Source organism: Neovison vison, chromosome 5, assembly GCF_020171115.1.
Source record: "Neovison vison isolate M4711 chromosome 5, ASM_NN_V1, whole genome shotgun sequence".
Taxonomy (NCBI): Eukaryota; Metazoa; Chordata; class Mammalia; order Carnivora; family Mustelidae; genus Neogale; species Neogale vison.
Genome location: NC_058095.1, coordinates 24,977,499 through 25,003,227, shown reverse-complemented (window position 1 = coordinate 25,003,227; position 25,729 = coordinate 24,977,499). Strand labels below are relative to the sequence as shown.

The following is a 25,729-nucleotide window of genomic DNA, read 5'->3' as shown; positions in this document are numbered from 1 at the left end:
ATCTAGGAGCAAAACCACCGCGAGAATCAGTGCTAAGCTAGGGAAACCCGAATTCTAACTGACAAATTGCAGGAGACTCAGCACTGACAAGTCGGAAGAATAAAAACCTGAGGAAGACACCATCATTAGGACCCCACACTTCTGGGACTAGTACCTCCAGGAGCTTGACCAGGTTCTCACAAGAACAATGAATATGGGAGAAAAAAATCTCTGTGCTTCCAGCACGGAAAGGGAAAAAGGGTAATTCTGAAATAGGTTAGAGCATCCTGTTCTTAACAAGGCCTGACCTCAACAGAAACTACTTAACCAGATCCTAGCCTCTTGAGATATTATGAGAACCTAACTGACCTAGAAGAATGGCATCATTCAACTCGAGCCCACTCTAGGAATCCTGTCCCAACAAAGGATGGGGGAGGAGGTATGTGTGGAGTTCACAATCCAGAGGCACAGGCTCACTAAAAGACCAAGACCTACTCATAGGACATGTTTCCCTCTCCCCACACGTCACCACCAGATTACAAAGGCCTATTTATATTTACAGCAATTCTTTTACCCAGTATATTATGTCCTTCTATTAAGAGAAAATTACAAAACATACTCAAAGGCAAAAAACACTCTGAAGACACAGAGCTAGCATCAGAACCATATATGGCAAGAATGCTGCAGTAATCAGATTAGGAATTTAAAACAATTATGATTAAGATGCTTAGGGCAGGGTCACAGGAGTTGTTCAGTTGGTTAAGTGTCTGCCTTAGTCCCAGGGTCCTGGATTCAAGTCCTACATCAGGCTCGTTGCTCAGCAGGGAACCTGCTTCTCCCTCTGCTGGCCACATCCCCCTGCTTGTGCGCAAGCTCCCTCTCGGACAAATAAAATCTTTTTTTTTTTAAACATGCTAAAGGGCTCTAATGGATAAAACAGAAAGCATGCAAAAACAGATGGGCAATTTAAGCAGAGAGATGGAAATTCTAAAAAGAACCAAAAAGAAATGCTAGAGGTCAAAAACACTGTAACAGGGACGCCTGGGTGGCTCAGTTGGTAGAGCAGCTGCCTTCGGCTCAGGTCATGATCCCAGTGTCCTGGGATCGAGTCCGACATTGGGCTCCTTGCTCCGCAGGGAGCCTGCCTCTCCCTCTGACTCTGCCTGCCACTCTGCCTGTGCTCGCTCTCTCTCTCTCTGACAAATAAATAAATAAAATCTTAAAAACAAAACAAAACAAAACACTGTAACAGAAAGAAATACTGCTTCTGACGGGCTCATTCAGGAGACTGGACACAGCTGAACAAAGAATCTCTGAGACTGAGGATTATCTCAATACAAACTGCCAAAAGTGAAATGCAAAAAAAAAAGGCATAGGAAAATAAAAAACAGCAACAAAAAAACCGTAACAGAATATCCAGGAACTGTGGGACAACTACAAAAGGTGTAAAATATGTGTGATTGGAATACCAAAAGGAAAAGAAAGGTACAGAAAAAATATTTGAAACAATAATGACTGAGAATTTCCCTCAAATTAATGTCAGACACCAAATCACAAATTCAGGAAGCTAAGAGATCACTGAGAAGACAAAATGCCAAAAAAAAATTATACCTAAAGCACATGATTTTCAAAATATGGAAAAATAAAAGATAAACATTCCTAAAGAAGCCAGAGGGGAAAAGCTACATTATTTATAGAGGAACAAAGGAAAGAATTACATCAAATTTATCTTAAGAAACCATGGGGCTCCGGGGTGGCTCAATCAGTTAAGCATCTGCCTTTGGCTCAGATCATGATCCCAGGCTCCCGAGATCAAGTCCCACATCGGCTCCTTGCTCAATGGGGAGTCTGCTTCTTCCGCTGCCTGCTGCTCCCCCTGCTTGTTCATTCTCTCTGACAAATAAATAAAATCTTCCAAAAAAAAAAAAAATGCAAGCAAGAATAGAGTGCAGTGAAATATTTAACATGTTAAGAGGAAAAAAACCCAACCAACCTAGAATTCTATACCCTGCAAAACGGACCTTCAAAAGCAAAGGCAAAATAAGACTTCCTCAAACAGAAATTGAAGTAATTTGCTGCCAGTTCCTTCTCTAGAGAACTCCTCTTGATATCTACAAGACCTTACATGAAGGAAAGTGGTATCGGGTCAGAAACTTAGACCTTTACCAAAAAAAGAAAGAAAAAATAAAAGAAATAAAAGAAAAACTAAATCTTGCCATTTGCAACAACATGGACGGAACTAGAGGGTATTATGCTAAGCGAAATAAGTCAATCAGAGAAAGACAATTATATGACCTCACTGATATGAGGAAATTTGAGAAACAAGACAAAGGATCATAGGGGAAGGGAGGAAAAAACAAAACAAGATGAACCCATAGAGGGAGACAAACCGTAAGAGACTCTTAATCTCAGGAAACAAACTGAGGATCCTTGGAATGGAGTGGGGGGGCAGAGGGGTGGGGTGGCTGGGTGAAGGACAGTAGGGAGGGTATGTGCTACGGTGAGTGCTGTGAAATGTGTAAGACTGATGAATCACAGATCTGTAAACCTAAAACAAATAATACATTATATGTTAACTTTAAAAAATGAAGAACAAGGGAGAAGAAGTAAGTGAACGTAAAATAAATAAATAAATAAAAACTTTTTATTTTTTCAAAAAAAGATTTTAAAAATCTATTTACTTAAGTTATTTATTTACTTGAGAGAGCAAGAAAGAGAGCACACATGAGCATGAGGGAGAGGGGCAGGGGTAGTAGCAGACTCTCTGCTGAGTGGGGCTTGATTCCAGAATCTCGGGATCATGACCTGAGCTAAGGCAGACACTAAACAGGCTGGGCCACCCAGGAGTCCCAAAACACTTTTTTTTTTCATTATTTTTCAAAAAGTATTTTTTCAAAACTTTAAAAATTCTTAATTAACAGGTAACAGTTTGTTAAAGATAACAATACCAACAATGTATTTGATTATGTATGCTTATAAATATATATGTATAAATGAATGACAGCAAAGATATAAGAAACACTGGGGCGCCTGGGTAGCTCAGTGGGTTAAGCCACTGCCTTCGGCTCAGGTCATGATCTCAGGGTCCTGGGATCGAGCCCCGCATCGGGCTCTCTTCTCAGCGGGGAGCCTGCTTCCCTCTCTCTCTCTGCCTGCCTCTCCATCTACTTGTGATTTCTCTCTGTCAAATAAATAAATAAAATCTTTAAAAAAAAAAAAGATATAAGAAACATGAATTTTTATAATTATACCAGTTTTATCAAGATATAGCACATATAGTAAAATTCTCTAATTTTAAGTATATAATTCAATGGGTTTTGGCAAATGTGTACATCACCACTTCCACAATCAAGATAGAAAAAAATTTACAACACCCTAAAAATTTTCCCAGTGCCCTGAAGCATTCTTTCCTCCCCCTACCCCGGCCTCTAGTAACCACTGGTCATTCTGTCTTAATAGTTTTGCCTGTTCCAGACTTACATAGATGCACTCAAACAGAATATTTTTGTGTCTGGCTTTGTACTGTAAATACACTGGCAGTTTCATATGGTTCCAACTTAATATATTAAGTAATATAAATAAAAATCTCACTGTTTATACAAGTATGAGAAATACTAGTATACTGCTACAGAAATAGTTTGCACTAACCAATATTTTGTTTTCATTGTTTGTGGATTCAAGCAGGTGACTGCCCCATTTTTGTTTAGTCACAAATAACTGTGTTTTTTTTTTAAGATTTTATTTATTTATTTGACAGAGACAGATCACAAGTAGGCAGAGAGGCAGGCAGAGAGAGAGAGAGGAGGAAGCAGGCTCCCCGCCAAGCAGAGAGCCCGATGCGGGACTCGATTCCAGGACCCTAAGATCATGACCTGAGCCGAAGGCAGCGACTTAACCCACTGAGCCACCCAGGCGCCCCACAAATAACTGTTTTATCTAAACTACTTTAAACAACACAGGGTAATTTTACTTTGAGCATAATCAATTTCATTTGGTAGTTTTAAAATGCCTGGGACAAAAACAATACGCTCCCTTTAAGACAATAGTGTATTAACATAGAATGGGGCGACTGGGTGGCTCAGTGGGTTAAGCTGCTGCCTTCGGCTCAGGTCATGATCTCAGGGTCCTGGGATCGAGTCCCGCATTGGGCTCTCTGCTCAGCAGGGAGCCTGCTTCCCTTCCTCTCTCTCTGCCTGCCTCTCTGCCTACTTGTGATCTCTCTCTCTCTCTCTCTGTCAAATAAATAAATAAATAAATAAAATCTAAAAAAAAAAAAAAAAAAAAAAAGACGAGAGTGTATTAACAGAGAAATCATTAACCAGGAATTCAAAGCCTTTGGCATATTAGGAACAAGGAAGAAAGAAGAAATTAGGTGTGCCTGGGTGACTCAGTGGGTTAAAGCCTCTGCCTTCGGCTCAGGTCATGGTCCCAGGCTTCTGGGATCGAGCCCCGCATTGGGCTCTCTGCTCGGCAGGGAGCCTGCTTTCCCCCTCTCTCTCTGTCTGCCTCTCTGCCTACTTGTGATCTCTGTCTGTCAAATAAATAAAATCTTTAAAAAAAAAAAAAGAAAGAAAGAAAGAAAATTAAGAGCAATTAGTGTTCACACAGTAACAGTATAAAATAGGTTAACACCTCTCCTTTAAAATTAGCATTCCTGGGGGGCGCCTGGGTGGCTCAGTGGATTAAGCCGCTGCCTTCGGCTCAGGTCATGATCTCAGGGTCCTGGGATCGAGTCCCGCATTGGGCTCTCTGCTCAGCGGGGAGCCTGCTTCCCTCTCTCTCTCTCTGCCTGCCTCTCCATCTACTTGTGATTTCTCTCTGTCCAATAAATAAATAAATAAAATCTTTAAAAAATGAAATAAAATTAGCATTCCTGGGACGCCTGGGTGGCTCAGTTGGTTAAGTGGCTGCCTTTGGCTCAGGTCATGATCCCAGTGTCCTGGGACAAAGTCCCACATCCGGCTCCTTGCTCGGTGGGGAGCCTGCTTCTCCCTCAGCCTCTGCTGCCACTCTGCCTGCCTGTGCTCGCTCTCTTTCTCTCTCTCTCTGGCAAATAAATAAATAAATAAATCTTTAAAAATTAAAAAAATAAAATCAGCATTCCTGAACAGATTAGATCAGAATCACCAGAAACCAAGAAATAGCCCAAAACAGAGACAAAAGAAAGGTAGTATACACATCCTCAGGAGATGAAAGTAAGTATTTACATAAGTAAGTTTTCTAACAGTTAAATATGTCCTTGGTAGTTAATAATAGCTTGGGAAAGTTCACGTTTCTTTTAACCCTTGTTGTAAGCTGAATACTGCATTGTGAATCTTTTAAGATTTAATCTCATCAGTAACTTTTCTGCAGCATTTATATTTCTTACAGGAAAAGCAGAAGTAACAGGGTGTATTAAAATTGAGTTGACTTCACTTCAAAAAATGCCTACCCATTAGGTCCAAGCAACTCTCAACAGGCATCTTGTGACAACAAATCAAAATGCAAGTAGGAAAAAAATGAACAAAAGGAAGATCTAGGTTACCCGGGAGACTCCGAACCCATTATACTATTTTAATGATGAAAGTAGCACTCTACTCATTACAGCATTTATTAATTCCTCTGAGACAGCAGCTTTCAAGAAAAATTGTTTTGAAATAATTTCAAGTGTACAGAAGAGTTACAAGATTAGTACAAATGATTCCAGTATACGCTTCACCCAGATTCATCAATCAACAGTTTCCTCCATTTTTTGCTCTAGTTTTTTTTTTTTTTTTAAGATTTATTTGATAGAAAGAGCACAAGCAGGGGAGCGGCAGGTGGAGGGGGTACGGGGAGAGGGAGAAGCAGACTCCCTGCGGAGCAGAGAGCCCAATATGGGGCTCTTGACCCCAGGGCTCTGGGATCATGACCTGAGCGGAAGGCAGATGCTCAACAAGTGAGCCACCCAGGTGCCCCACTGTGTTTTTTTAAAACCATGTGAGACTTAGCTACAGACCTCATGCATGTCCCTTTCACCCTAAGTATTTTGGCATGTACATTTTAAAAACAAGGACATTCTCCTTCATAACCACAGAACAATTATGAAATAGAGAAAATTTAACACTCACAGAGTACCATTTATTATCAAGACTACAGTCCATTTTCAAATTTCACCAATTACTCCAATAATGTCCTTCATGGCAATTTTCTCCCCTGATGCAAGATCCAATCTAAGATCCTGCATTTCATTTATGTGTCAAATCTCTTTAGTCTCCTTCAAACTGGAACAGTTCCTCACTAAGCCTTTTTTTTTTTTTTTAACTTTCATGACCTTTATATTTCTGAAGAAATATTTTACAAAACCCCTCCAAGTCGGTTTGTCTTAAGTTTCCTCAGAGTTACGTTGAAGCTATACACGCTGGGCATAAAGAAGAGAGCACTACTGTGTCCTTCTGGGTGCTGTGTATCAGAAAGTGATCACCTGCTTGAGGTGGATCCTCCAGACTTCTCTACTGTAATGTTACCCTATTTCTTTGTGATAATAAATTATCTGTGGGAAGATACTCTGAAACTATTAACATCCTGTTCCTTCTCAAATTTTCCACTATTGATCTTTCATGAATCAGTTACTATAATAATGATGGCAAAATGGTGATTTTTCTAACTTTATTAGTTTTTCTACATGTATTAGTTAGCATTCTATTGTAACAAAGAACTTTCCTCTCTCCCCTTTGCTTACTTTACTTAAAGGCTTAAAACCCATTATTGCCATTATTTATTGTGAAATCATATTGTCCCAGATTTGGCTGGAGCTGGCTCCTATATCCTTTTTTTTTTTTTTCTTAAAGAGTATTTATTTATTTATTATTTTGATAGACAGAGATCACAAGTAGGCAGAGAGGCAGGCAGGGAGAGAGAGAGAAGGGAAAGCAGGCTCCCTGCTGAGTAGAGAGCTTGATGCAGGGTTCGATCCCAAGACTCTGAGATCATGACCTGAGCTGAAGGCAGAGGCTTTAGCCCACTGAGCCACCCAGGCACCCCCTATATCCTTTTGATGTCATATTTTGAGCACTTGCTTATCCTTTGGTCTTGTAAGACATTCCAGACTCTTAAGCTTATCCGTACCCAGCACTGGAATCACCCATTTCTCCAAGGGGCCTAGTTCTTTTTAGTGGGGATTGGTTATTTTATTTAATTTTTTTTTTTTAAGATTTTACTTATTTATTTGACAGACAGATCACAAGTAGGCAGAGAAGCCAGCAGAGAGAGATGGGGGCGGGGAGCGGGGGAAGCAGGCTCCCTGCTGAGCAGAGAGCCCAATGCTGGGCTCAATCCCAGGACCCTGGGATCACGACCTGAGCCAAAGGCAGAGGCTTTAACCCACTGAGCTACCGAGGCGCCCTGTTATTTTATTTTTTAAAAAGACTATGTATTTATTTGAGAGAGAGCAAGCGCGCGCATGTTTGTACATGTGGGCATGAGCAGTGGGGAGGGGCAGAGAGAGAAGCAGGCTCCCCACTGAGCAAAGAGCCCAATGTAGGGCTGATCCTAGGACCCTGAGATCATGATCTGAGCTGAAGGCAGACATTTAACCAACTGAGCCAAGCACATGCCCCAGGACTGGTTATTTTAAAACACCAAACTTTAAACTGAAGTATAATATAGAAAAATAAATAAAAGCAGATGTTTGCCATTTAAGTGGCTATGAGCATAGTTTAAAAACTTCTCTAGTTGTAGAACCTAACATTTTGCTGCTGTAAGGGTCTGCCCCTCCCAAAGGAACTTGCTTGTGGACCCTGAATGTAAGGGTGGGGCAGACTGAGTGGAGACATCCAATCAGTGAGGTGTATGTATAGCCACTGGGGAAATTGGAATTCAATTGGCCGCCTGTGTGGGGGCAGGGCTCAGCCACCCCCATAAAGGTTGCTCTGCCAGGCTGTCAGGGGCTGCTGCAGGAGAGTGGTGGAGTCCGCGGAGAGCGGGGCGGAGAGCGGTGGAAGTCGGGGGAGAGCAGGGGAGTCAACGGTGAATAGAAGAGCTGCAACAGCTCTTGTAAGAGCTACAACCGAGTTTGCAGTCCCCAGCCGCCGCCTACAGTCTCCAGCAGCCCCGAGCTGCGCCTTGCGAGCCACCTGAGGCCCCGCCTCCGGCGGCCCCAAGCCGCCGCCTGCAGCCTCCAGCCTCCAGCGGCCCCGCGCCGCCGCCTGCAGTCTCCAGCCGCCTGCAGCTTCCAGCTTCCGGTGGTCCTGCCTCCCGTGGCCCCATTCCGCCGCCTGCAGCCTGTAGCCTCCGGCGGCCCTGCCTTCAGCAGCCCGGCGAGCTGCCGAGACCCCAGCGGTCCAGCGGTCCTGATGCCTACAGCCCCTGGATGCCAGCAGTCGGCGGTCCTGACACCTGCAGCCCCTAGATGCCAGCGGTCTCGAGGCGCAAGCAGCCCTGAGATGCCAACGGCCCTAGACACCAGCAGCCTCACTGCAAAATGCCTCGCCACCCCGAACCACAAGTGGCCTTGTCCGCAGTGGTGGCTTCCTCCGGGTGGAAGCCTGGTCAGAGTAGCATGGTGGGGAGCAGAATCTGTGTCATCCGGGTTGTCCTCCTTGTCATTGTTGCTTCTTCGTCATTGGGAGTGGCCTCATCCAGGAAGTGGTCTTGTCCAGAACAGCCTCTTCTTGGGAGCGGCCTTGTCCGGGGAGCAACTTCATTGAGCAGTTGCCTTGTCTTGGGAGTGGCCTCTTCTTGGGAACAGCTCCAATCATGGAGCGGCCTCATCTGCGGAGCAGCAGCGTCATCTAGAGTGGCCTCGTCCAGAGTGGCCTTCTTGGAAGTGACCTTGTTGGGATCATCGTCACCGCCTTTTCGTAAGAGGTAGCTCTGACCAGTCGTTTGATTCCTGATGCTTGGCGCGAAATAAAGTTTTGCTTGACCTTCGCTTTGTATCAGTCTCGTTCCTTTGATCACGGACCCTAACAGCTGCCTCTACCAATTTATCAGAATAAATACCCCTAGACATGTAGCAGAGCAGCCCTAATGTCCACCCAACCTCAAAATTAAGTATTTAAACTACCATAAATTACAAATCTGTGCAGCTAAAAAAGTTTATTCCATGTTTTGTTTTTTTTAAAGATTTTTATTTACTTGTCAGAAAGAGAGAATGAGAGTATGAGCACAAGCAGGGAGAGCAGCAGGCAAAGGGAGAAGCAGGCTCCCTGCTGAGCAAGGGGCCTGTGGGCCTCAATCCCAGGAACTGGGATCATGACTTGAGTCAAAAACAGATGCTTAATGACTGAGCCACCCAAGCATGACTCTATCTTTGTCTTAAAAAGTAGTTTTACTTATTCACACATTTTTACAAGAAACACTGTAAGAAGATTCTTCAAGGTAGTGGGGCCAGCACTTTTCATTCTTTGGCATTCCTTTGTATTTAAAAATTTTTAAACATTTTATTTATTTATTTGAGGAAGTGCATGAGCGTGGGGATGGGCAGAGGGATAGGGAGAAGCAGACTCCCCACCGAGCATGAAGCCCAGCACAGGGCTTGATGTGGGGTTGATGCCAGGACGCTGAGACCATGAACTGAGTCAAAGGTAGACACTTAACCAACTGAGCCACACAGGCGCCCCTGGGTATTCTTTTTTGTAATTGCGTGATGAACTAAAAACACATGCCCTTTTTACTTTAACAACTCTCTTCTTTGACCATTTAAAGCAGAACTAACCAGTGACTACCTACTACAGGTGGATATGCCATAAAAACTGATACAGATGGCTTGTCATGGCATAAGCAACCAGATTCAACCTTTTCTCCCTAAGACCTCAGAGCAGTCACCAATCAATGATGCTCTGCCACTTCAAACTTGAAAGGGAATTAAACTATGATACCTAAATTAAGGTGATGAAAAGTACATAACCTAATTACTTAAAAAAATAAATAAATAAAGTAGCCCCTTATCCTTCAAGCTACTTATTCTTCCTACTTTAGTAGGAAGGAAACAATCAAAACCACCATCTGCCTCCTGTGCATCTCACAATTAAGAAATACTCTTTTAGGGGCGCTTGGGTGGCTCACTGGGTTAAAGCCTCTGCCTTCAGCTCAAATCATGATCCGGGGTCCTGGGATCCAGCCCTGCATTCAGCTCTCTGCTCAGCGGGGAGCCTGCTTCCTCCTCTCTCTGCCTGCCTCTCTGCCTACTTATGATCTCTGTCAAATAAACAAATAAATAAAAATCTTTTAAAGAAAAAGAAAGAAATACTCTTTTAGGTTTAAATTGAGAAAAAAGCTCTTCTATCTGGAGAAGAGGCTCGTGTACTACCTATTCCCCAATACATTTCTACCTTCTATATCTGTGTAGTTATCTGGTTCACGGGAGCAATGGGTGCATTTCTTTCTAATGACAACCAAAACACACTTTATTGATTTGCAACCCTGGGTAGGTCCCATTCAAAGATGAAACCAGAGGTCAAAGACAGCCATCCACAACAATAGCCTCATTAGATTTATCTGTGGCAGTTTAGTAACAAATGAAGACAATGAAAAAAAGAATATAATGCCCAATAATAAGGAATTACTTAATTATGGACTGTTGCCAGGCTGTTTAAAATTACTTCTATGCACATATCATTAACCACAAGGAAACAAAGGAATTAAAAAAGTGAAATTAAAAACAAAAGCAGAACACAAAACTACTGGTATTCATGATTACAACCATACAAATGAAAAAAGCAGAAACTGGCAGGAAATGCACCCAAAATAAGCTAACAGTTGTATCAATGTGCTGAGATCAATGTTTTCTCCATTTTCTAATTTTCTTTAAGTATGATTATTTTAAGAGATTAAAATTATAAAGGCCTCTGGGTGGCTCAGTCAATTGAGTGTCCAACTCTTGGTTTCGGCTCAGGTCATGATCTTGGGGTTGGGAGACTAAGCCCCATGTCAGGCTCCATATTCAGTGGAGAGTCTGCTTGAGAGACTGTCTCTCTCCCTTCGTCCCTCCCACTACTCGTGCACACTCTCTAAAATCAATCAACCAATCCTTTTGTTTTTTTTTTTAAAGATTTTTTTTTTAATTTATTCGACACAGAGAGATCACAAGTTGGCAGAGAGGAAGGCAGAGAGAGAAAAGGGGGGAAGCAGTCTCCCCGCCGAGCAGAAAGCCCAATGCGGAACTCGATCCCAGGACCCTGAGATCATGACCTGAGCCGAAGGCAGAGGCTCAACCCACTGAGCCACCCAGGCAACCTGACCAATCAATCTTTTTTATTTATTTTTTTTTTTAAGATTTTATTTATTTATTTGACAGAGAGAAATCACAAGTAGATGGAGAGGCAGGGAGAGAGAGAGAGAGAGAGAGGGAAGCAGGCTCCCTGCTGAGCAGAGAGCCCAATGCGGGACTCCATCCCAGGACCCTGAGATCATGACCTGAGCCGAAGGCAGCGGCTTAACCCACTGAGCCACCCAGGCGCCCCCAATCAATCTTTTTTAAAAAAAGGAAAGAAAATTATGTAATTTCTCTTCATTTCTGAACAACTGTAAGAGGTATTATCCCAACCTCATAGACAAGAAAAATCAAGTGGCTTACCCTTTTATAAAGGCAAGTCAAAATTTATAGTAAAAAGGAGCCTTTCCACTGAATGATTAAAAGCTCAGTTATAAAATTTATAATTATTCCCTGAAAGTACTACTTATAGTACCCCATAACTCTACTAGCACCTACTTTAAAAAAGGAAAAGGGGAGGGATGCCTGGGTGGTTCAGTTGGTTAAGTGTTTGCCTTTGGCTCAGGTCGTGAACCTGGGATCCTGGCATTGAGCCCTGCAGTGGGTTCCCTGCTCAGCAGGGAGCCTGCTTCTCCCTCTCCCTCAACCCATGCTAGTCCTCTCTCTCAAATAAATAAATACAATCTTGGGGCGCCTGGGTGGCTCAGTGGGTTAAGCCGCTGCCTTCGGCTCAGGTCATGATCTCAGGGTCCTGAGATCAAATCCCACATCGGGCTCTCTGCTCAGCAGGGGGCCTGCTTCCCTTCCTCTCTCTCTGCCTGCTTCTCTGCCTACTTGTGATCTCTGCCTGTCAAATAAATAAAATCTTTTAATAAATAAATAAATAAATACAATCTTAAAAATAAAAAAAATAAACAGGAGGAGAAGGGGAGCTCTTTATTAAAACAACAAAGTACTTCTAACATCCTTTCAACACATGAACCACAGAATGTAAATCTACTGAATTCCTAGGAGAGTCAAGAGTTGAGATGATCTGGGGCGCCTGGGTGGCTCAGTGGGTTAAAGCCTCTGCCTTCAGCTCAGGTCGTGATCCCAGGGCCCTGGGATCGAGCCCCATGTCGGGCTCTCTGCTCCACGGGGAGCCTGCTTCCTCCTCTCTCTCTCTCTCTGCCTGCCTCTCTGCCTACTTGTGATTTCTCTCTCTGTGTCAAATAAATTTAAAAAAAAAATCTTTAAAAAAAAAAAAAGAGTTGAGATGATCCTATTTGATATTCATTATATCAAATATGTGTTAATTTAGTTCTATGACCACCCTATGAGGTATGAGGTAACTATTATGAAGTAGCTATTATTATCCCATTTTACTGATAAGAAAACAAAATTTAAGTCTAAGAATCACATTCAAAGGGCACAGATTATTCAATTTATTGCCCATCACCAAATATGTAGAGTATATACAAACCCATCTAATATCTACCATCTGGTAGAGGAGTAGGGATCAGAAAGAAAAAAGCAAAAAGAGGAAAAATGGTGAAATCTGTATTAAGTTAGAACTCTGCCAGATACAGATCTCTGGTTCCTGGAAAAATCATAAAATAACTGTAAAATGCCCACAGACCTAATAACCAATGACAAGACTGGAATTCAGACCATGAGGAGTATGACCAAGACTGCTAATCTTTTTTTTTTTTTTAAAGATTTTATTTATTTGCCAGAGAGAGATCACAAGCAGGCAGAGAGGCAGGCAGAGAGAGAGAGAGAGAGGAAGAAGCAGGCTCTCCACTGAGCAGAGAGCCCGACTCGGGGCTCAATCCCAGAACAACAGGATCACGACCCGAGCCGAAGTTAGAGGCTTTAACCCATGGAGCCACCTGGGCGCCCCATCTGCTGATCTATTTAAAGGCTTCGATGAGTGAGTCTCTAAAAATGAAAATGCTGGGGCGCCTGGGTGGCTCAGTCAGCTGAGCATCTGCCTTCGGCTCAGGTCATGGTCCTGGGGTCCTGGAATTGAGCCCCGAATCAGGCTCTCTGCTCTGTGGGAAGTCTGTTAATTCTTCTCCCTCTGCCTGCTGTTCTGCCTACTTGTACCCCCTCTCTCTCTCTGTCAAGTAAGTAAAAAATAAAATAAATGAAGATAGAAGAAAATGCCATGAAGTAAGCTCAAGTCACAAGCACAAAACATGAACGTCAGGATGACAAACATTCCCGCCTACCACTCTGCCTTGCTCTCTCTCTCTCTCTCTCTGACAAATAAATAAATAAATAAATAAAATCGTTAAAAAAAAAAAAATACTGCAGGTGCTGCTGAGTGTCACTTAGGTGCGGCAAGAATTGTAACAGGGAGATAAGGCATCCCAAGTGCCATCACTGAGATCAGTCCAACAAATTAACTGATTTTACCCCATGTTACAAATTCTACTTAGTTCTTTCACTTTTTCAGTAATAATAATAAAAAAAAAATCTAGAGGGATAAGTAACAGATGGTAGGGTTAAAATACTTGTTTTTAGTTCCTTATTCAGAGCTTCAAAATATAAGCATACCTCATTTTATTGTGCCTTCTTTTATTGCACTTTACAGATCTTTTTTTTTTTTTTTTAACATACTGAAATTTGCGGCAATTCTGCTATGAGCAACCCTACTGACACCATTTTTCCAATAGTCGTTGCTCACTTTGTGTCTCTGTGTCACATTTTGGTAATTCTCCCCGTATTTTAAACTTTTTCGTTAGTATAGTATTTGTTATGATGATCTGTGATGGTACTATTATAATTATTTTGGGTGTCATGAATCACCTATGTAAGATGATGAACTTGATCAATGAATGTTACATGTGTGTATGTTTTTAAGATTTTATTTGTTTATTTGAGAGAGAGAGAGCAAGAGAGAGCACAAGCAGGGGGAGGGGAAGGGGAAGCACGCTCCTTACTAAGCAGGGAACCCCATTTCAGGCTTGATCCCAGGACCCTGATATCGTAGCCCAATCTGAAGGCAGACACCCAACAGACTGAACAGCCACCGAGGCACCACTGCTGTGTATGTTCTGACTGCCCTATCAACCAGCTGTTCCCACGTTTCTTTCCCTCTCTTTCTTATTCCCTGAGACACTACTGTATTGAAATTAGGGCAATTAACAACCCTACAATGGCCTCTAAGTGTTCAAGTAAAAGGAAGGTTCATGTCTCTCACTTGCCAAGACAGGCCCAAACTTAAGCCTCTAGTGACTGTTAGCCAACTTATGAATACAAAGAAAGTTTGTGAAGGAAATTAGAAGTGCTACCTCAGTGGACACATGAATGATAAGAAAGGAAAATGGTTTTATTGCTGATACAGAGAAAGTTTTAGTGGTTTGGATAGACAGTAACACCAGCTGCAACATTCTCTTAAACCAAGGCTAATCCAGAGCTAGGCCCCATTTCTCTTCAACTCTATTCAAAGTTAAGAAAGGTGAGGAAGCTGCAGAAGAAAAGCCTGAAGGTAGCAGAGGTTCATTCACAAGGTTTTAAGGAGAGAAGCTATCTTTATAACATAAAAATGCAAGGGCTGATGCAGAAGCCACAGCAAGTTATCCTGAAGATCTAGCTCAGATCACTAATGAAGGTGACTCCATTAAAAAACATTTCTCATGTAGATGAAACAATCTTATATTGAAACAAGCGGTCATCTACGGCTTTCATAGTTAAAGAGCTTCAAAGGACAGGATGATTCTCTTGTTAGAGGCCAACACAGCTGGTGATTTAAACGGAAGCCAATGCTCACTGTTCTGAACAGTCAGAAAAATCATAGGGCCAGTAAGAATTATGCTAAATTTGGGGCACTTGGGTGGCTCAGTGGGTTAAAGCATCTGCCTTTGGCTTGGGTCGTGATCCCGGAGTCCTGGGATTGAGCCCTGAGTCAGGCTCTCCGCTCAGCGGGGAGCCTGCTTCCTCCTCTCTCTCTTTCTCTGCCTGCCTCTCTGCCTACTTGTGATCTCTCTCTATCAAATAAATAAATAAAATCTTTAAAGAAAAAAATAATTATGCTAAATTTACCCTGCTTGAGTTCCATAAATGGAACAAAGCCTGGGTGACAACACAATGTTTACAACATAGTTTACTGAATATTTTAAGCCTAAAGCTGAGATCTAGTGCTCAGAAAAAGACTCCTTCCAAAATACTGCTATTCAGTGACAATGCACCTTATAACCCAAGAGCCCTGATGGAGACCATGATGAGATAAATGTTGTTTTTATGCCTGCTAACACAACATCCACTCTGCAACCCATGGATCAAGCAGTAATTTTGACTTTCAAATCTTATATTTAAGAAACTCTTTTCATAATGCTCTAGCCGCCACGGACAGTGATTCTTCTCATGGATTTGGACAAAGTATACTATCTGAATATCTTCTAGAAAGGATTCAGCATTCTAGTGCCATTAAGAAGGTCTGTGATTCACAGGAAGAAGTCAAAATAACAACATTAACAAAAGTTTAGAAATAAAGCTGATTCTATCCTGCATGTATGACTCTTGGGGATTTAAGACGTTAGTGGAGGAAGAAACCACAGATGTGGTGGAAATAGCAAGAGAACCAGAATTAGAAGTAGAACGTGAAGACGTGACTCAGTTGCTACAATCTCGTGATAAAACCTGAATGGATGAGAAGATGCTTCTTATGGATGAGCAAAGAAAGTGGTTTCTTGGGCGCCTGGGTGGCTCAGTGGGTTAAGCCGCTGCCTTCGGCTCAGGTCATGATCCCGGGGTCCTCGGATCAAGTCCCGCATCGGGCTCTCTGCTCAGCAGGGAGCCTGCTTCCCTCTCTCTCTCTGCCTGTCTCCCTGTCGACTTGTGATCTCTCTCTGTCAAATAAATAAATAAAATCTTTAAAAAAAAAAAAAAAAGTGGTTTCTTGAGCTAGAATCGATTCCTGGTGAAAATGCTATGAACACTGTTGAAATAATGAGAAAGGATTTAGACTATTACATAAACTTCATATAGAAGGGGCAGCTGGGTTTCAGAGAATTGACTCCAATTTTGAAAGAAGTTCTGCTGTGAGTGGAATGTTATCAAACACCATGACATGATACAGAGAAATGGCGTGAAAAGAGTCAACGCAGCAATCTTCACTGTCGTCTTATTTAAAGAAACTGCCACAGCCACTCCAATCTTCAGGTACCACCAGTGAGCAGCCATCAATACTGAGACAAAATTCCCCCACCAGCAGAGAGCTTAGAACTCACTGAAAGCTCAGATAAGTCGGCATTTTTTAGCAATACAGTGTTTTTAAATAAAGGTATGTGCATTTTTTAAGATATAATGCTACTGCACAAGTACTAGACTAGGGTATAAATGGATGCGCATATAATATATGCACCGGGCTGGGGCGCCTGGGTGGCTCAGTGGGTTGAAGCCTGTCTTCGGCTCAGATCATGATCCCAGGTCCTGCGATCGAGCCCCGCATTGGGTTCTCTGCTCGGCGGGGTGCCTGCTTCCCTTCCTCTCTCTCTGCCTGCTTTCTCTGCCTACTTGTGATCTCTATCTGTCAAATAAGTAAATAAAATCTTAAAAAAAAATTATTTAAAAAAAATATATATATATGCACCGGGAAACCAAGCAATTCATCTGATTTGCTTCATACTGCAATATTCACTTCATTGCTGTGGTCTAGAACTACACCCATAGTATCTCCAAAGTATGGCTGCAAGCATTTTCAGCATTCTAAAATTTGAGAGTTGCAAGTTTATATAAACATTATATCAACTATAAAAATATGTAAGAGGACATGAACTGGTACTACTTACTAATGAAAATCAACATGGAACAAATGTTAAACTGTAAACAATATATGAAATACTCTCAAAAAAACATTGCTAATTTCTTCTCTTCCTTCCTCTCTCTTTTTTTTTTTTTTAAAGATTTTATTTATTTATTTGAGAGAGAGAGACAGTGAGAGAGAGCACGAGCGAGGAGAAGGTCAGAGAGCGAAGCAGACTCCCCATGGAGCTGGGAGCCTGATGCGGGACTCGATCCCGGGACTCCAGGATCACGCCCTGAGCCGAAGGCAGTCGTCCAACCAACTGAGCCACCCAGGCGTCCCCCTTCCTCTCTCTCTCAATCTGCCTGAGTCCTAACAGCACAGACAAGACTGCTGAACCCTATTTTTAAATAAATCATAAACGGACAGTGTTTTCCATCTATAATACCAAGCTCAAAATGGTCAACTCTCCAGATGGGCCCTAGCAATTTATCCTTCCTAAACTTTCATTCAATTTGGGGGCTGCCACTGAGATAGGTATAGGCAGACTTGGAACATACAGATCAATTCTCAGAATAGTGTTCCTGGGATGCATAGGTGGCTCAGTGGGTTAAGCATCTGACTGACTCTTGATTTCTGCTCAGGTCATGATCTCAGGGTTGTGAGACTAAGCCCTGCATCAGGGCTCCATGCAGGGTGTGGAGCCTGCTTAAGATTCTCTCTATGGCTTCTCCTGCCCCATTACCCCTCCCTAAAAAAATAAAAATAAAACATCCATTTGTAGTTTGAATGGAACTTCAGAAATAACAGAAATTTACTGGTTAGAGGGCCTGGGTGGCTCAGTGTGTTAAAGCCTCTCCCTTCGGCTCAGGTCATGATCCCAGGGTCCTGGGATCGAGCCCCATATCAGGCTCTCTGGTCAGCACGGAGTATACTTCCCACCTTCCACCCCACCTACCTCTCCTGCCTACTTGAAATCTCTATCAAACACACAAATAAAATCTTAAAAAAAAAAAAAAGAAAAGAAAAGAAAAGAAGGGTCACCTGGGTGGCTCACTTGGTTAAGCGGCTGCCTTCAGCTCAAGTCATGACCCCAGCGTCCTGGGATCGAGTCCCACATCGGGCTCTCTGCTTGGCAGGGAGCCTGCTTCTCCCTCTGCCTCAGCCTGCCACTCTGTCTGCCTGTGCTGCTCGCGCTCTCTCTCCCTCTCTCTGACAAATAAATAAATAAAATCTTTAAAAAAAATAAGTAAAGAAAAGGAAAGAAATTTACTGGTTAAAAGCCTTCCCTATGTTCCTGGTCGGGTTCAGTCCCCTCAAAAGCCAATAGCAGAGGGACGCCTGGGTGGCTCAGTTGGTTGGGTGGCTGCCTCCGGCTCGAGTCATGATCCCAGCGTCGTGGGACAGAGTCCCACATCGGGCTCCTTGCTCAGCGGGGAGCCTGTTTCTCCCTCTGCCTCTGCTGCCACTCTGCCTGCCTGTGCTCGCTCGCGCTCTCTCTCTCTGGCCAATAAATAAATAAAATCTTAAAAAAAAAAAAAAAAGCCAATATCAGATTCTGAAGTAGCCACATGGCCCTGGTTACCTCTTTTCAGTTTCAGTGCTTTGTTACCTCCTTTAAGCTTACTTTAATTATTCAAACTCTTCTTGATGCTCAGTGTAACTTAAGTCACTTTCTTCTTCATACCCTAGTAAGTCTTTAAAGAAATCAATTTAAAGCAGAAATTTATTAACCTTTGGCTTCAACAATGTGTAAATCTTCTGAAAGGCAGACCACCCAATGATCCAGTTGCTTTCCACAAATGTACAAACTGACATTTAACAAATTAGGATATTCATTGCCTTGGAATTGGCCTTTAAGTAAAATAAGCAGCTTTAAACACATAAAAATTCAAAAGAAAAGAAGTCTTCTTTTTTTTTTTTTTAAAAAAAGATTTATTTATTTATTATTTGACAGACAGAAATCACAAGGAGGCAGAGAGGCAGGCAGAGAGAGAGGAGAAAGCAGGCTCTCCGCCGAGCAGAGAGCCCGATGCGGGACCCGATCCCAGGACCCTGGGATCACGACCCGAGCCGAAGGCAGAGGCTTTAACTCACTGAGCCACCCAGGCGCCCCAGAAGTCTTCTTTATTTGGCAATTTCACTGGGTTTATACACGATAGAACAGAAATTTAGGGTCTTATCTGATATATTTGCACACCTGTGTTCATAGCAACATTATTCACAACAGTCAAAAGTGGAAAGCAACCCAAATATCCATCAATAGATAGATAAATAAACACAATGTGGTATACAGATATAATGGAATATTATTATTCAACCTTAAAAAGGAAGGAAATTGTGATGCATCTTATAACATGGATGAACACCAAGGACATTATGCTAACTGAAAGAACCCAGTCACAAAGGTCAAACACTATAAAAAGTCCCTAGAATAATCAAATTCACAGAGACACACAGAATGGTTTTTGCCAGACACTGGGGTGAAAGGGAGGAATGAGGGATTGCTGTTTAATGTGTAGAGTTTAAGTTTTGTAACAGTTCTTGAGATTAGGTGCCTAACAATACAAATGTACTTAACACCACTAAACTGTATACTTTAAAATGTATAATTTTATGTGAAAACTATAAATTTCATGTTATTTTATTACAATTAAAAAAAATCTTCTCTATGTCCCCAAACAATCCTAGGGTTAAAAACCCTTTTACCTTTCAACTATCACATTATCCATCATTTTCAACAACACTTGGCAGGGTGAGAAGTCACGCATGACAAATAGCACTTTTCAAGTACCTAATGCTGCTTAATGACAGGTGTGTTGTCCGAATTAATTAGCTTTTAAAAAGCAATAGCCTTAACTCTCCTCTGGAACTGGTTAGTGATCTCAGTTTCCCTTCATTAAGTTCTTGACAGCTCAATGTCCTCACATCTGTCATTGTTTGGAAAACTAATTCTAAGAACATAAATTGCATTAAGGACTAGGTAACAAATTTATTCTGGTCGATGGGACAGATCTGAAGCCATCTGTTTTCTAATCAAAAACCATATTTGAATCAAGTTTTGTTCCACCATGGTACCATGCCAATGGTACAATCATACAGTATTTTCCTCCTTTCTATCCAGGAGTACAAGAAACACAAATCAATTAAAAGCGTAAGAGCATCCTCAAAAACAGGGTTTTTACAGCCTGTGGAATCTGCAACCTTTTCCACTTTTATCTGTTTATTCTTCAGACTACTGTGATTACATTTCCTCTAAGTGACATGGTTTACTTTAGAATTACACAGGAAGAAAACAGTCCCGTGTTGTAATAACTAACTTACCTTAATCTTTTTTTAAGTTGTAAACTGTCATGGATGATCCTTTTAACAAACTCTAATTCACCTCCTTCTGCCATGATTTCTGTGATACCTCCTGTATTTACGGAACTCGGTGGAGGTCTCCGGGGATTTCGGGAGTTTACTCCCTGCACAAAAACAATGACATCTGGTGAAAAATTTGTACACCATAAGAACAAGGCTTTGACTCTAATCTAGTTCTAAGTAAGAATGCTTAGATGTAATTTAGTTTCCAAATATTATGCTAAATCTAGGATTTAAAAATCATATAGCCATTGCAATATTACATTTTAAGCAACTGCATTCCTACTAATATTCTTCCCCAGGATCCTTTTCACCTTCCATCTTTGTGATTTAACATATAAAAACTTCACCTTTTTTATGTAACCTAATATGTCATTTTTTAATGTTTTGTCTTGGTATTATACACAGAAAATATTGTACCCAAAGATTATAAAAATATTTACTTATGTTTTCTTCTAGTACTCTTTTTTTTTTTTTTAAAGATTTTATTTATTTATTTGACAGAGAGAAATCACAAGTAGATGGAGAGGCAGGCAGAGAGAGAGAGAGGGAAGCAGGCTCCCTGCCGATCAGAGAGCCCGATGCGGGACTCGATCCCAGGACCCTGAGATCATGACCTGAGCCGAAGGCAGCGGCTTAACCCACTGAGCCACCCAGGCGCCCCTTCTTCTAGTACTCTTAAGGTTTCACTTTTTAAAATTAAATATTTAATCCCCTTCTACCTCAAATCATATTAAAAAATTAACTAAAAAAGAGCAAAAATCTAGATAAAAAAGTTAAAATCATAAAATTTTCAAGAACACAGAGGAGTAAATCTTTCTGACCTTGAATTAGGCAATGGTTTCTTTTTTTCTTTTTTTAAAGATTTTATTTATTTATTTGACAGAGAGAGAGACCACAAGTAGGCAGAGAGGCAGGCAGAGAGCGGGGGTGGGGGAGAAGCAGGCTCCCCACTCAGCAGAGAGCCTGATGCAGGGCTCGATCCCAGGACACTGGGATCATGACCTAAGCTGAAGGCAGAGGCGGTTATTTAACCCACTGAGCCACCCAGGCGCCCCTAGGTTTCTTAGAGAATGGTTTCTTAGAGAAACTGTACTCCTTGAAATTTAACTTTTAGGCTGTGAAGATAGCAAGAAAAGTGAAAAGATGAGGTGTCTGGGTGAGTCAGTGGGTTAAGCACCTGCCTTCAGACCAGGTCACAATCCCAAGGTCCTGGGATTGAGCCCTGAGTCAGGCTTCCTCTTCAGCAGGAAGCCTTCTTCTCCCTCTTCTCCCTCTCCTTCTAAACAACCCCCCACAACCTCCCATGCTTGTGCTCTCGCTCTCACTCTCTCTCGCAAATAAATAAATTAAAAAAAAAAAAAAAAGTGAAAAGACAACCCACAGGAGAAAATATTCGCAAATAATAAATCTAATAAGGGACTTGTGTCTAGAATACATAAAGAATTCTTACAATAATAATAAAGAGAAATATAATCCAATTTTTAAATGGGTAAAGGATTTCTCGAAAGAAGATATAAAAATTGCCAATAAGCACATAAAAAGATGTTCAATATAATTAAACATCAGAAAAATAAACATCAAAATCAAGATGAGATACCACTTCAGACCCACTAGGATGGCTATAATCAAGACGACATATAATAACAAGTGTTGACAAGCATGTGGAGAAACTGGAAACTGGAACCCTCACACACTGCTGCCATTGGAATGAAAAATGGTGCACCCACTTTGGAAAACAGTCTGGCAGTTCCTCAAACAACTAAACAGAGTGACCATTTGACCCAGTAATTCCACTCCTAGGTATATACCAGGGAGGCAGGTCTACACAAATATCTCTATACAAATGCTCTCATTTGCATTATTCATAATAGCCAAAAACTAAAGTAACCCAAACATCCATCAATGAATGAATAGATAAGAAAATGTGGTATTTCCATACAATGGCATATTATCTGGCAATAAAAAAAAACTAAGTACTGATACATGCTACAGTATGGATGAACCTTAGTAAAAAAAGACCACATATTGTATGATTCCACTTACATGAAATGTCCAAACAGGCAAATCCATAAAGACAGAAAGTAGACTGGTGCCTCCCTAGGACTTTAGGAGCTGTGGGAAACAGAGTAACTGCTAATGGGGATGCGGGCCGGGAAGGGGAGTGATGAAAATGTTCTAAAATGGATCGTGATGATAGCTGCACGACTCTGTGAATATACTAAGAATAATTAAATTCTACCCTTTAAGAGGGCGAATTGTATTGCATGTGACTTATCTCTCAATAAAAGTGAAACGAAAAGGAATGTATTTCTTCATCTGGATTCTGGTTCCACAGGAGGGCTCACTTTGTTAAATCCAATTTACACTTATGGCACAGGTACTTTTATGTATTTATCTTCATATATACATAAAATACACTGCTGCTGGATTTCTCAGATATTTAAGCCAATAAATTTCCTTTATTAAGTCAATCTGAACTGAGTCCTCAGGTGCTTGATACCAGAAGCATCCTGATGTAGCTTCCAAAATAAAGGTTATTCTTTGCTCTTATCTTTGCAAACATCAACAACTTAAACAGACAATTATCTCTCTTTTTTAAAAAAGATTTTGTTTATTTATTTAAGAAAAAGGACAAGCAGGGGGAGCAGCAGAGGGAGAAGAAGAAGCAGGTTCCTCACTGAGCAGGGAGACTAATGTGGGGCTTGATCCCAAGATCCTGGGATCATGACCTGAGCCAAAGACAGAGGTTTAACCGACTAAACCCCAGGCGCCCCTATAAACAGTCATTTGTCTTAAAGCAGAAAGTACTTTACCTTGGCTTCCAACTGATTGGCAAAAAAGGGAGGGTTGCACATGCAAAAATCATAGATTATCTCAGATTCTTCTTTAAGAGCATCCATCAAGAGTGTCTTCTGTGGTACTTTTACCACTAGGAGAAAAAACAGGAACTGTTAACTACTATTAAAGCTGTGGTAGTTTTCAAGTATGACCACAGATTCTGTGACACTAATTCCTTCAATAGGTGGAGTTTAATTTCCCTCTCCTTGAATACAGGCTGTACTCAGTGACTCACTTTTACTGAACAGACTGAATATTAAGTGAAAGGATGTCACTTCTGAGGCTAGGTCATAAAAGAAGAGTGGCTTCTTCCTTATCCTATTTCATTAATTACTTGCACTAAGAGAAGCCAGCTGACACACTGTAAGGTTGCTCAAGTAGCCTAGAGGAGAGATCCATGTGAATGACTCAAGCTTCTTACCAATGGCCAAGTTGTATGAACCATTCTGGAAGCAAATCTCTATCTCCAGTCAATCACTCAGATGACTGCAGACTCACCAAACTGAACCAGAACCACCCAAGTAGGCTATCTATCAGTCCACACAATCTATGAGATAATTACTTGTTTAAAGTTGCTAGATTTTGGAGTAATTTGTAACACAGAAATGGACAACTGAAAAACACATAAACAATGTTAGCATCTCCCCTTATAATGATATGCTTAACACTAGTATGAGAAGCCTAGATCTTCCATCAAGAGACATCAATTCTCTTTAATTAAAAAAAAAAAAAAAGAAAAAAATGAACAGCTCTTCAAATATACAGTAAGCACAAAATTAAAAGTATCTAGTCACTAAGGGGACTTGATTGTCTGTGGCATAGTTCCATGTACTGAAATTAAAAAGATGGTATACTTTAATCAACAGCAGGGTTTCCCTTATAAAATCTTGGTGACAGGGCACGGGGGGGGGGAGGGGCTCAGTCAGTTAACCATCTGACTCTTGATTTCAGCTCAGGTCATGATTCCAGGGTAGGGAGAATGAGCCCCACACTAGTTCCCCACTCAGCGGAGAGTCAACTTCTCTCCCTCTCCCTCTGCCCCTCCCTCCGCTCATGCTCTCTCTCTCTCTCTCTCTAAAATTTTAAAAAATAAAATCTTGGTGACTAGGTTACTTCATATACAGTTCATTTCCATTATTTGTGGTAGTTATGTTCTGTAAAGTCACCATGAACACTGAATTGAAACCAATGGCTCCTAAGAGAAATGGTAAGGTTAGGTAACTGTCAGCCTTTGGTCAAACATTCTCCAACTGATCAATATGTAATTTTACTTTAGGTGTATTTCTATTTATTTATTTATGACACCTCATTTAATATACACCGCTAATTCATTAATACCAAAATGACAGCCAACAACACTAGATCATGTCTGAATGAAGCTTATCTAACACATGTATTTTCCCTGTAAGGTTCGTCACATTCTTCATATTTTGGAGGAACACCTACTAGATAGCACTTAAGCACTATGTGTAGGGGCCATTTTAAACAGCAAAAATCATCAAGAAAAAGCACAAAAATGCAAAAAAAGTGACATCAAATAGACTATGATAAGGATACTTGCTTACAATAGAGAGCTAAAACAAAGAGCAGAGGAGCATCACCTTGTTCAATTTCAGCTGGGACCATGTGTGTTGGAGGACTCAAATTTTTTGCCACTCTGTACATGCCTATAAATGACCATAAAAGTACCTCAAGTATTGATTTTGGGGTTAAACATAACCCCAAACAGGCAAATTCACAAATATAGAATGCACAAATTAGGGGCGCCTGGGTGGCTCAGTGGGTTGGGGCCTCTGCCTTCGGCTCGGGTCATGATCTCAGTCAAGGTCCTGGGATCGAGCCCCTCATCGGGCTCTCTGCTCAGCAGGGAGCCTGCTTCCTCCTCTCTCTCTGCCTTCCTCTCTGCCTACTTGTGATCTGTCTCTGCCAAAGAAATAAATAAAATCTTTAAAAAAAAAAAAAAAAAAAAGAATGCACAAATTATGAGGAGTGACTGTATTTACCAACCATATTTCCTTCTGAGTTAAGCTACAAACCCCATAGTGTAGCTTATTTTTTTTTTTCTGTTCTACTTGTTTCATTTATTTTCTTTCTTCGAAGATTTTACTTAAATTCAAGTTACAACTAACATGTAAGTGTAGTATTAGTTTCAGGAGTAGAATTTAATGATTCATCAAACTTACATGTAACACCCAGTGCTCATAATATCCAGTGCCCTCCTTAATCCCCATCACCCATTTAGCCATCCCCCACCAAACTCCCGTCCAGCAATCCTCAGTTTGTTTTATATTGTTAGAGGAGTCTCTTATGGTTTGCCTCCTCTTCTGTTTTATATTATTTTTCCTTCCACAATGTGCCATATTTTTTTAAATTACCAAAGTCTGTATATTAAAACAAAAAAGGAAATGTATCCAATTATAACGATAGATTAATAAACACTGCTTGAAAGGGATATTTATTCTGTAGAGCTAACCTTTTATAAGATCAGATAAATTATTCTGTTCCACATTTTTCTTTGCATAGTTGAAGCACATGTCATCTACTTCCGTTGCAAGGAAATACCAGCCATTTAATGTTGTTCCAAGTAAAGGATAGATGCAGGATGCCCCAGTACCTAATAAAACAAAAATATAAAACACGTT

At 41.2% G+C, this 25,729-nt stretch overlaps 1 protein-coding gene across 1 annotated transcript in view; it reads right to left on the bottom strand.

Annotated features, from left to right (window-relative positions):
• Window positions 1-25,729, bottom strand: part of METTL16 (methyltransferase 16, N6-methyladenosine) — an 80,481-nt gene that overhangs the window by 20,300 nt on the left and 34,452 nt on the right. Inside the window, exons 4-6 of the mRNA XM_044248145.1 lie at window positions 25,561-25,701; window positions 23,063-23,178; window positions 20,208-20,350 (exon numbers count right to left, since the gene is read on the bottom strand). Of these exons, the coding sequence (XP_044104080.1) occupies window positions 20,208-20,350; window positions 23,063-23,178; window positions 25,561-25,701 (400 nt within the window). The remainder of the gene's footprint in view (window positions 1-20,207; window positions 20,351-23,062; window positions 23,179-25,560; window positions 25,702-25,729) is intronic.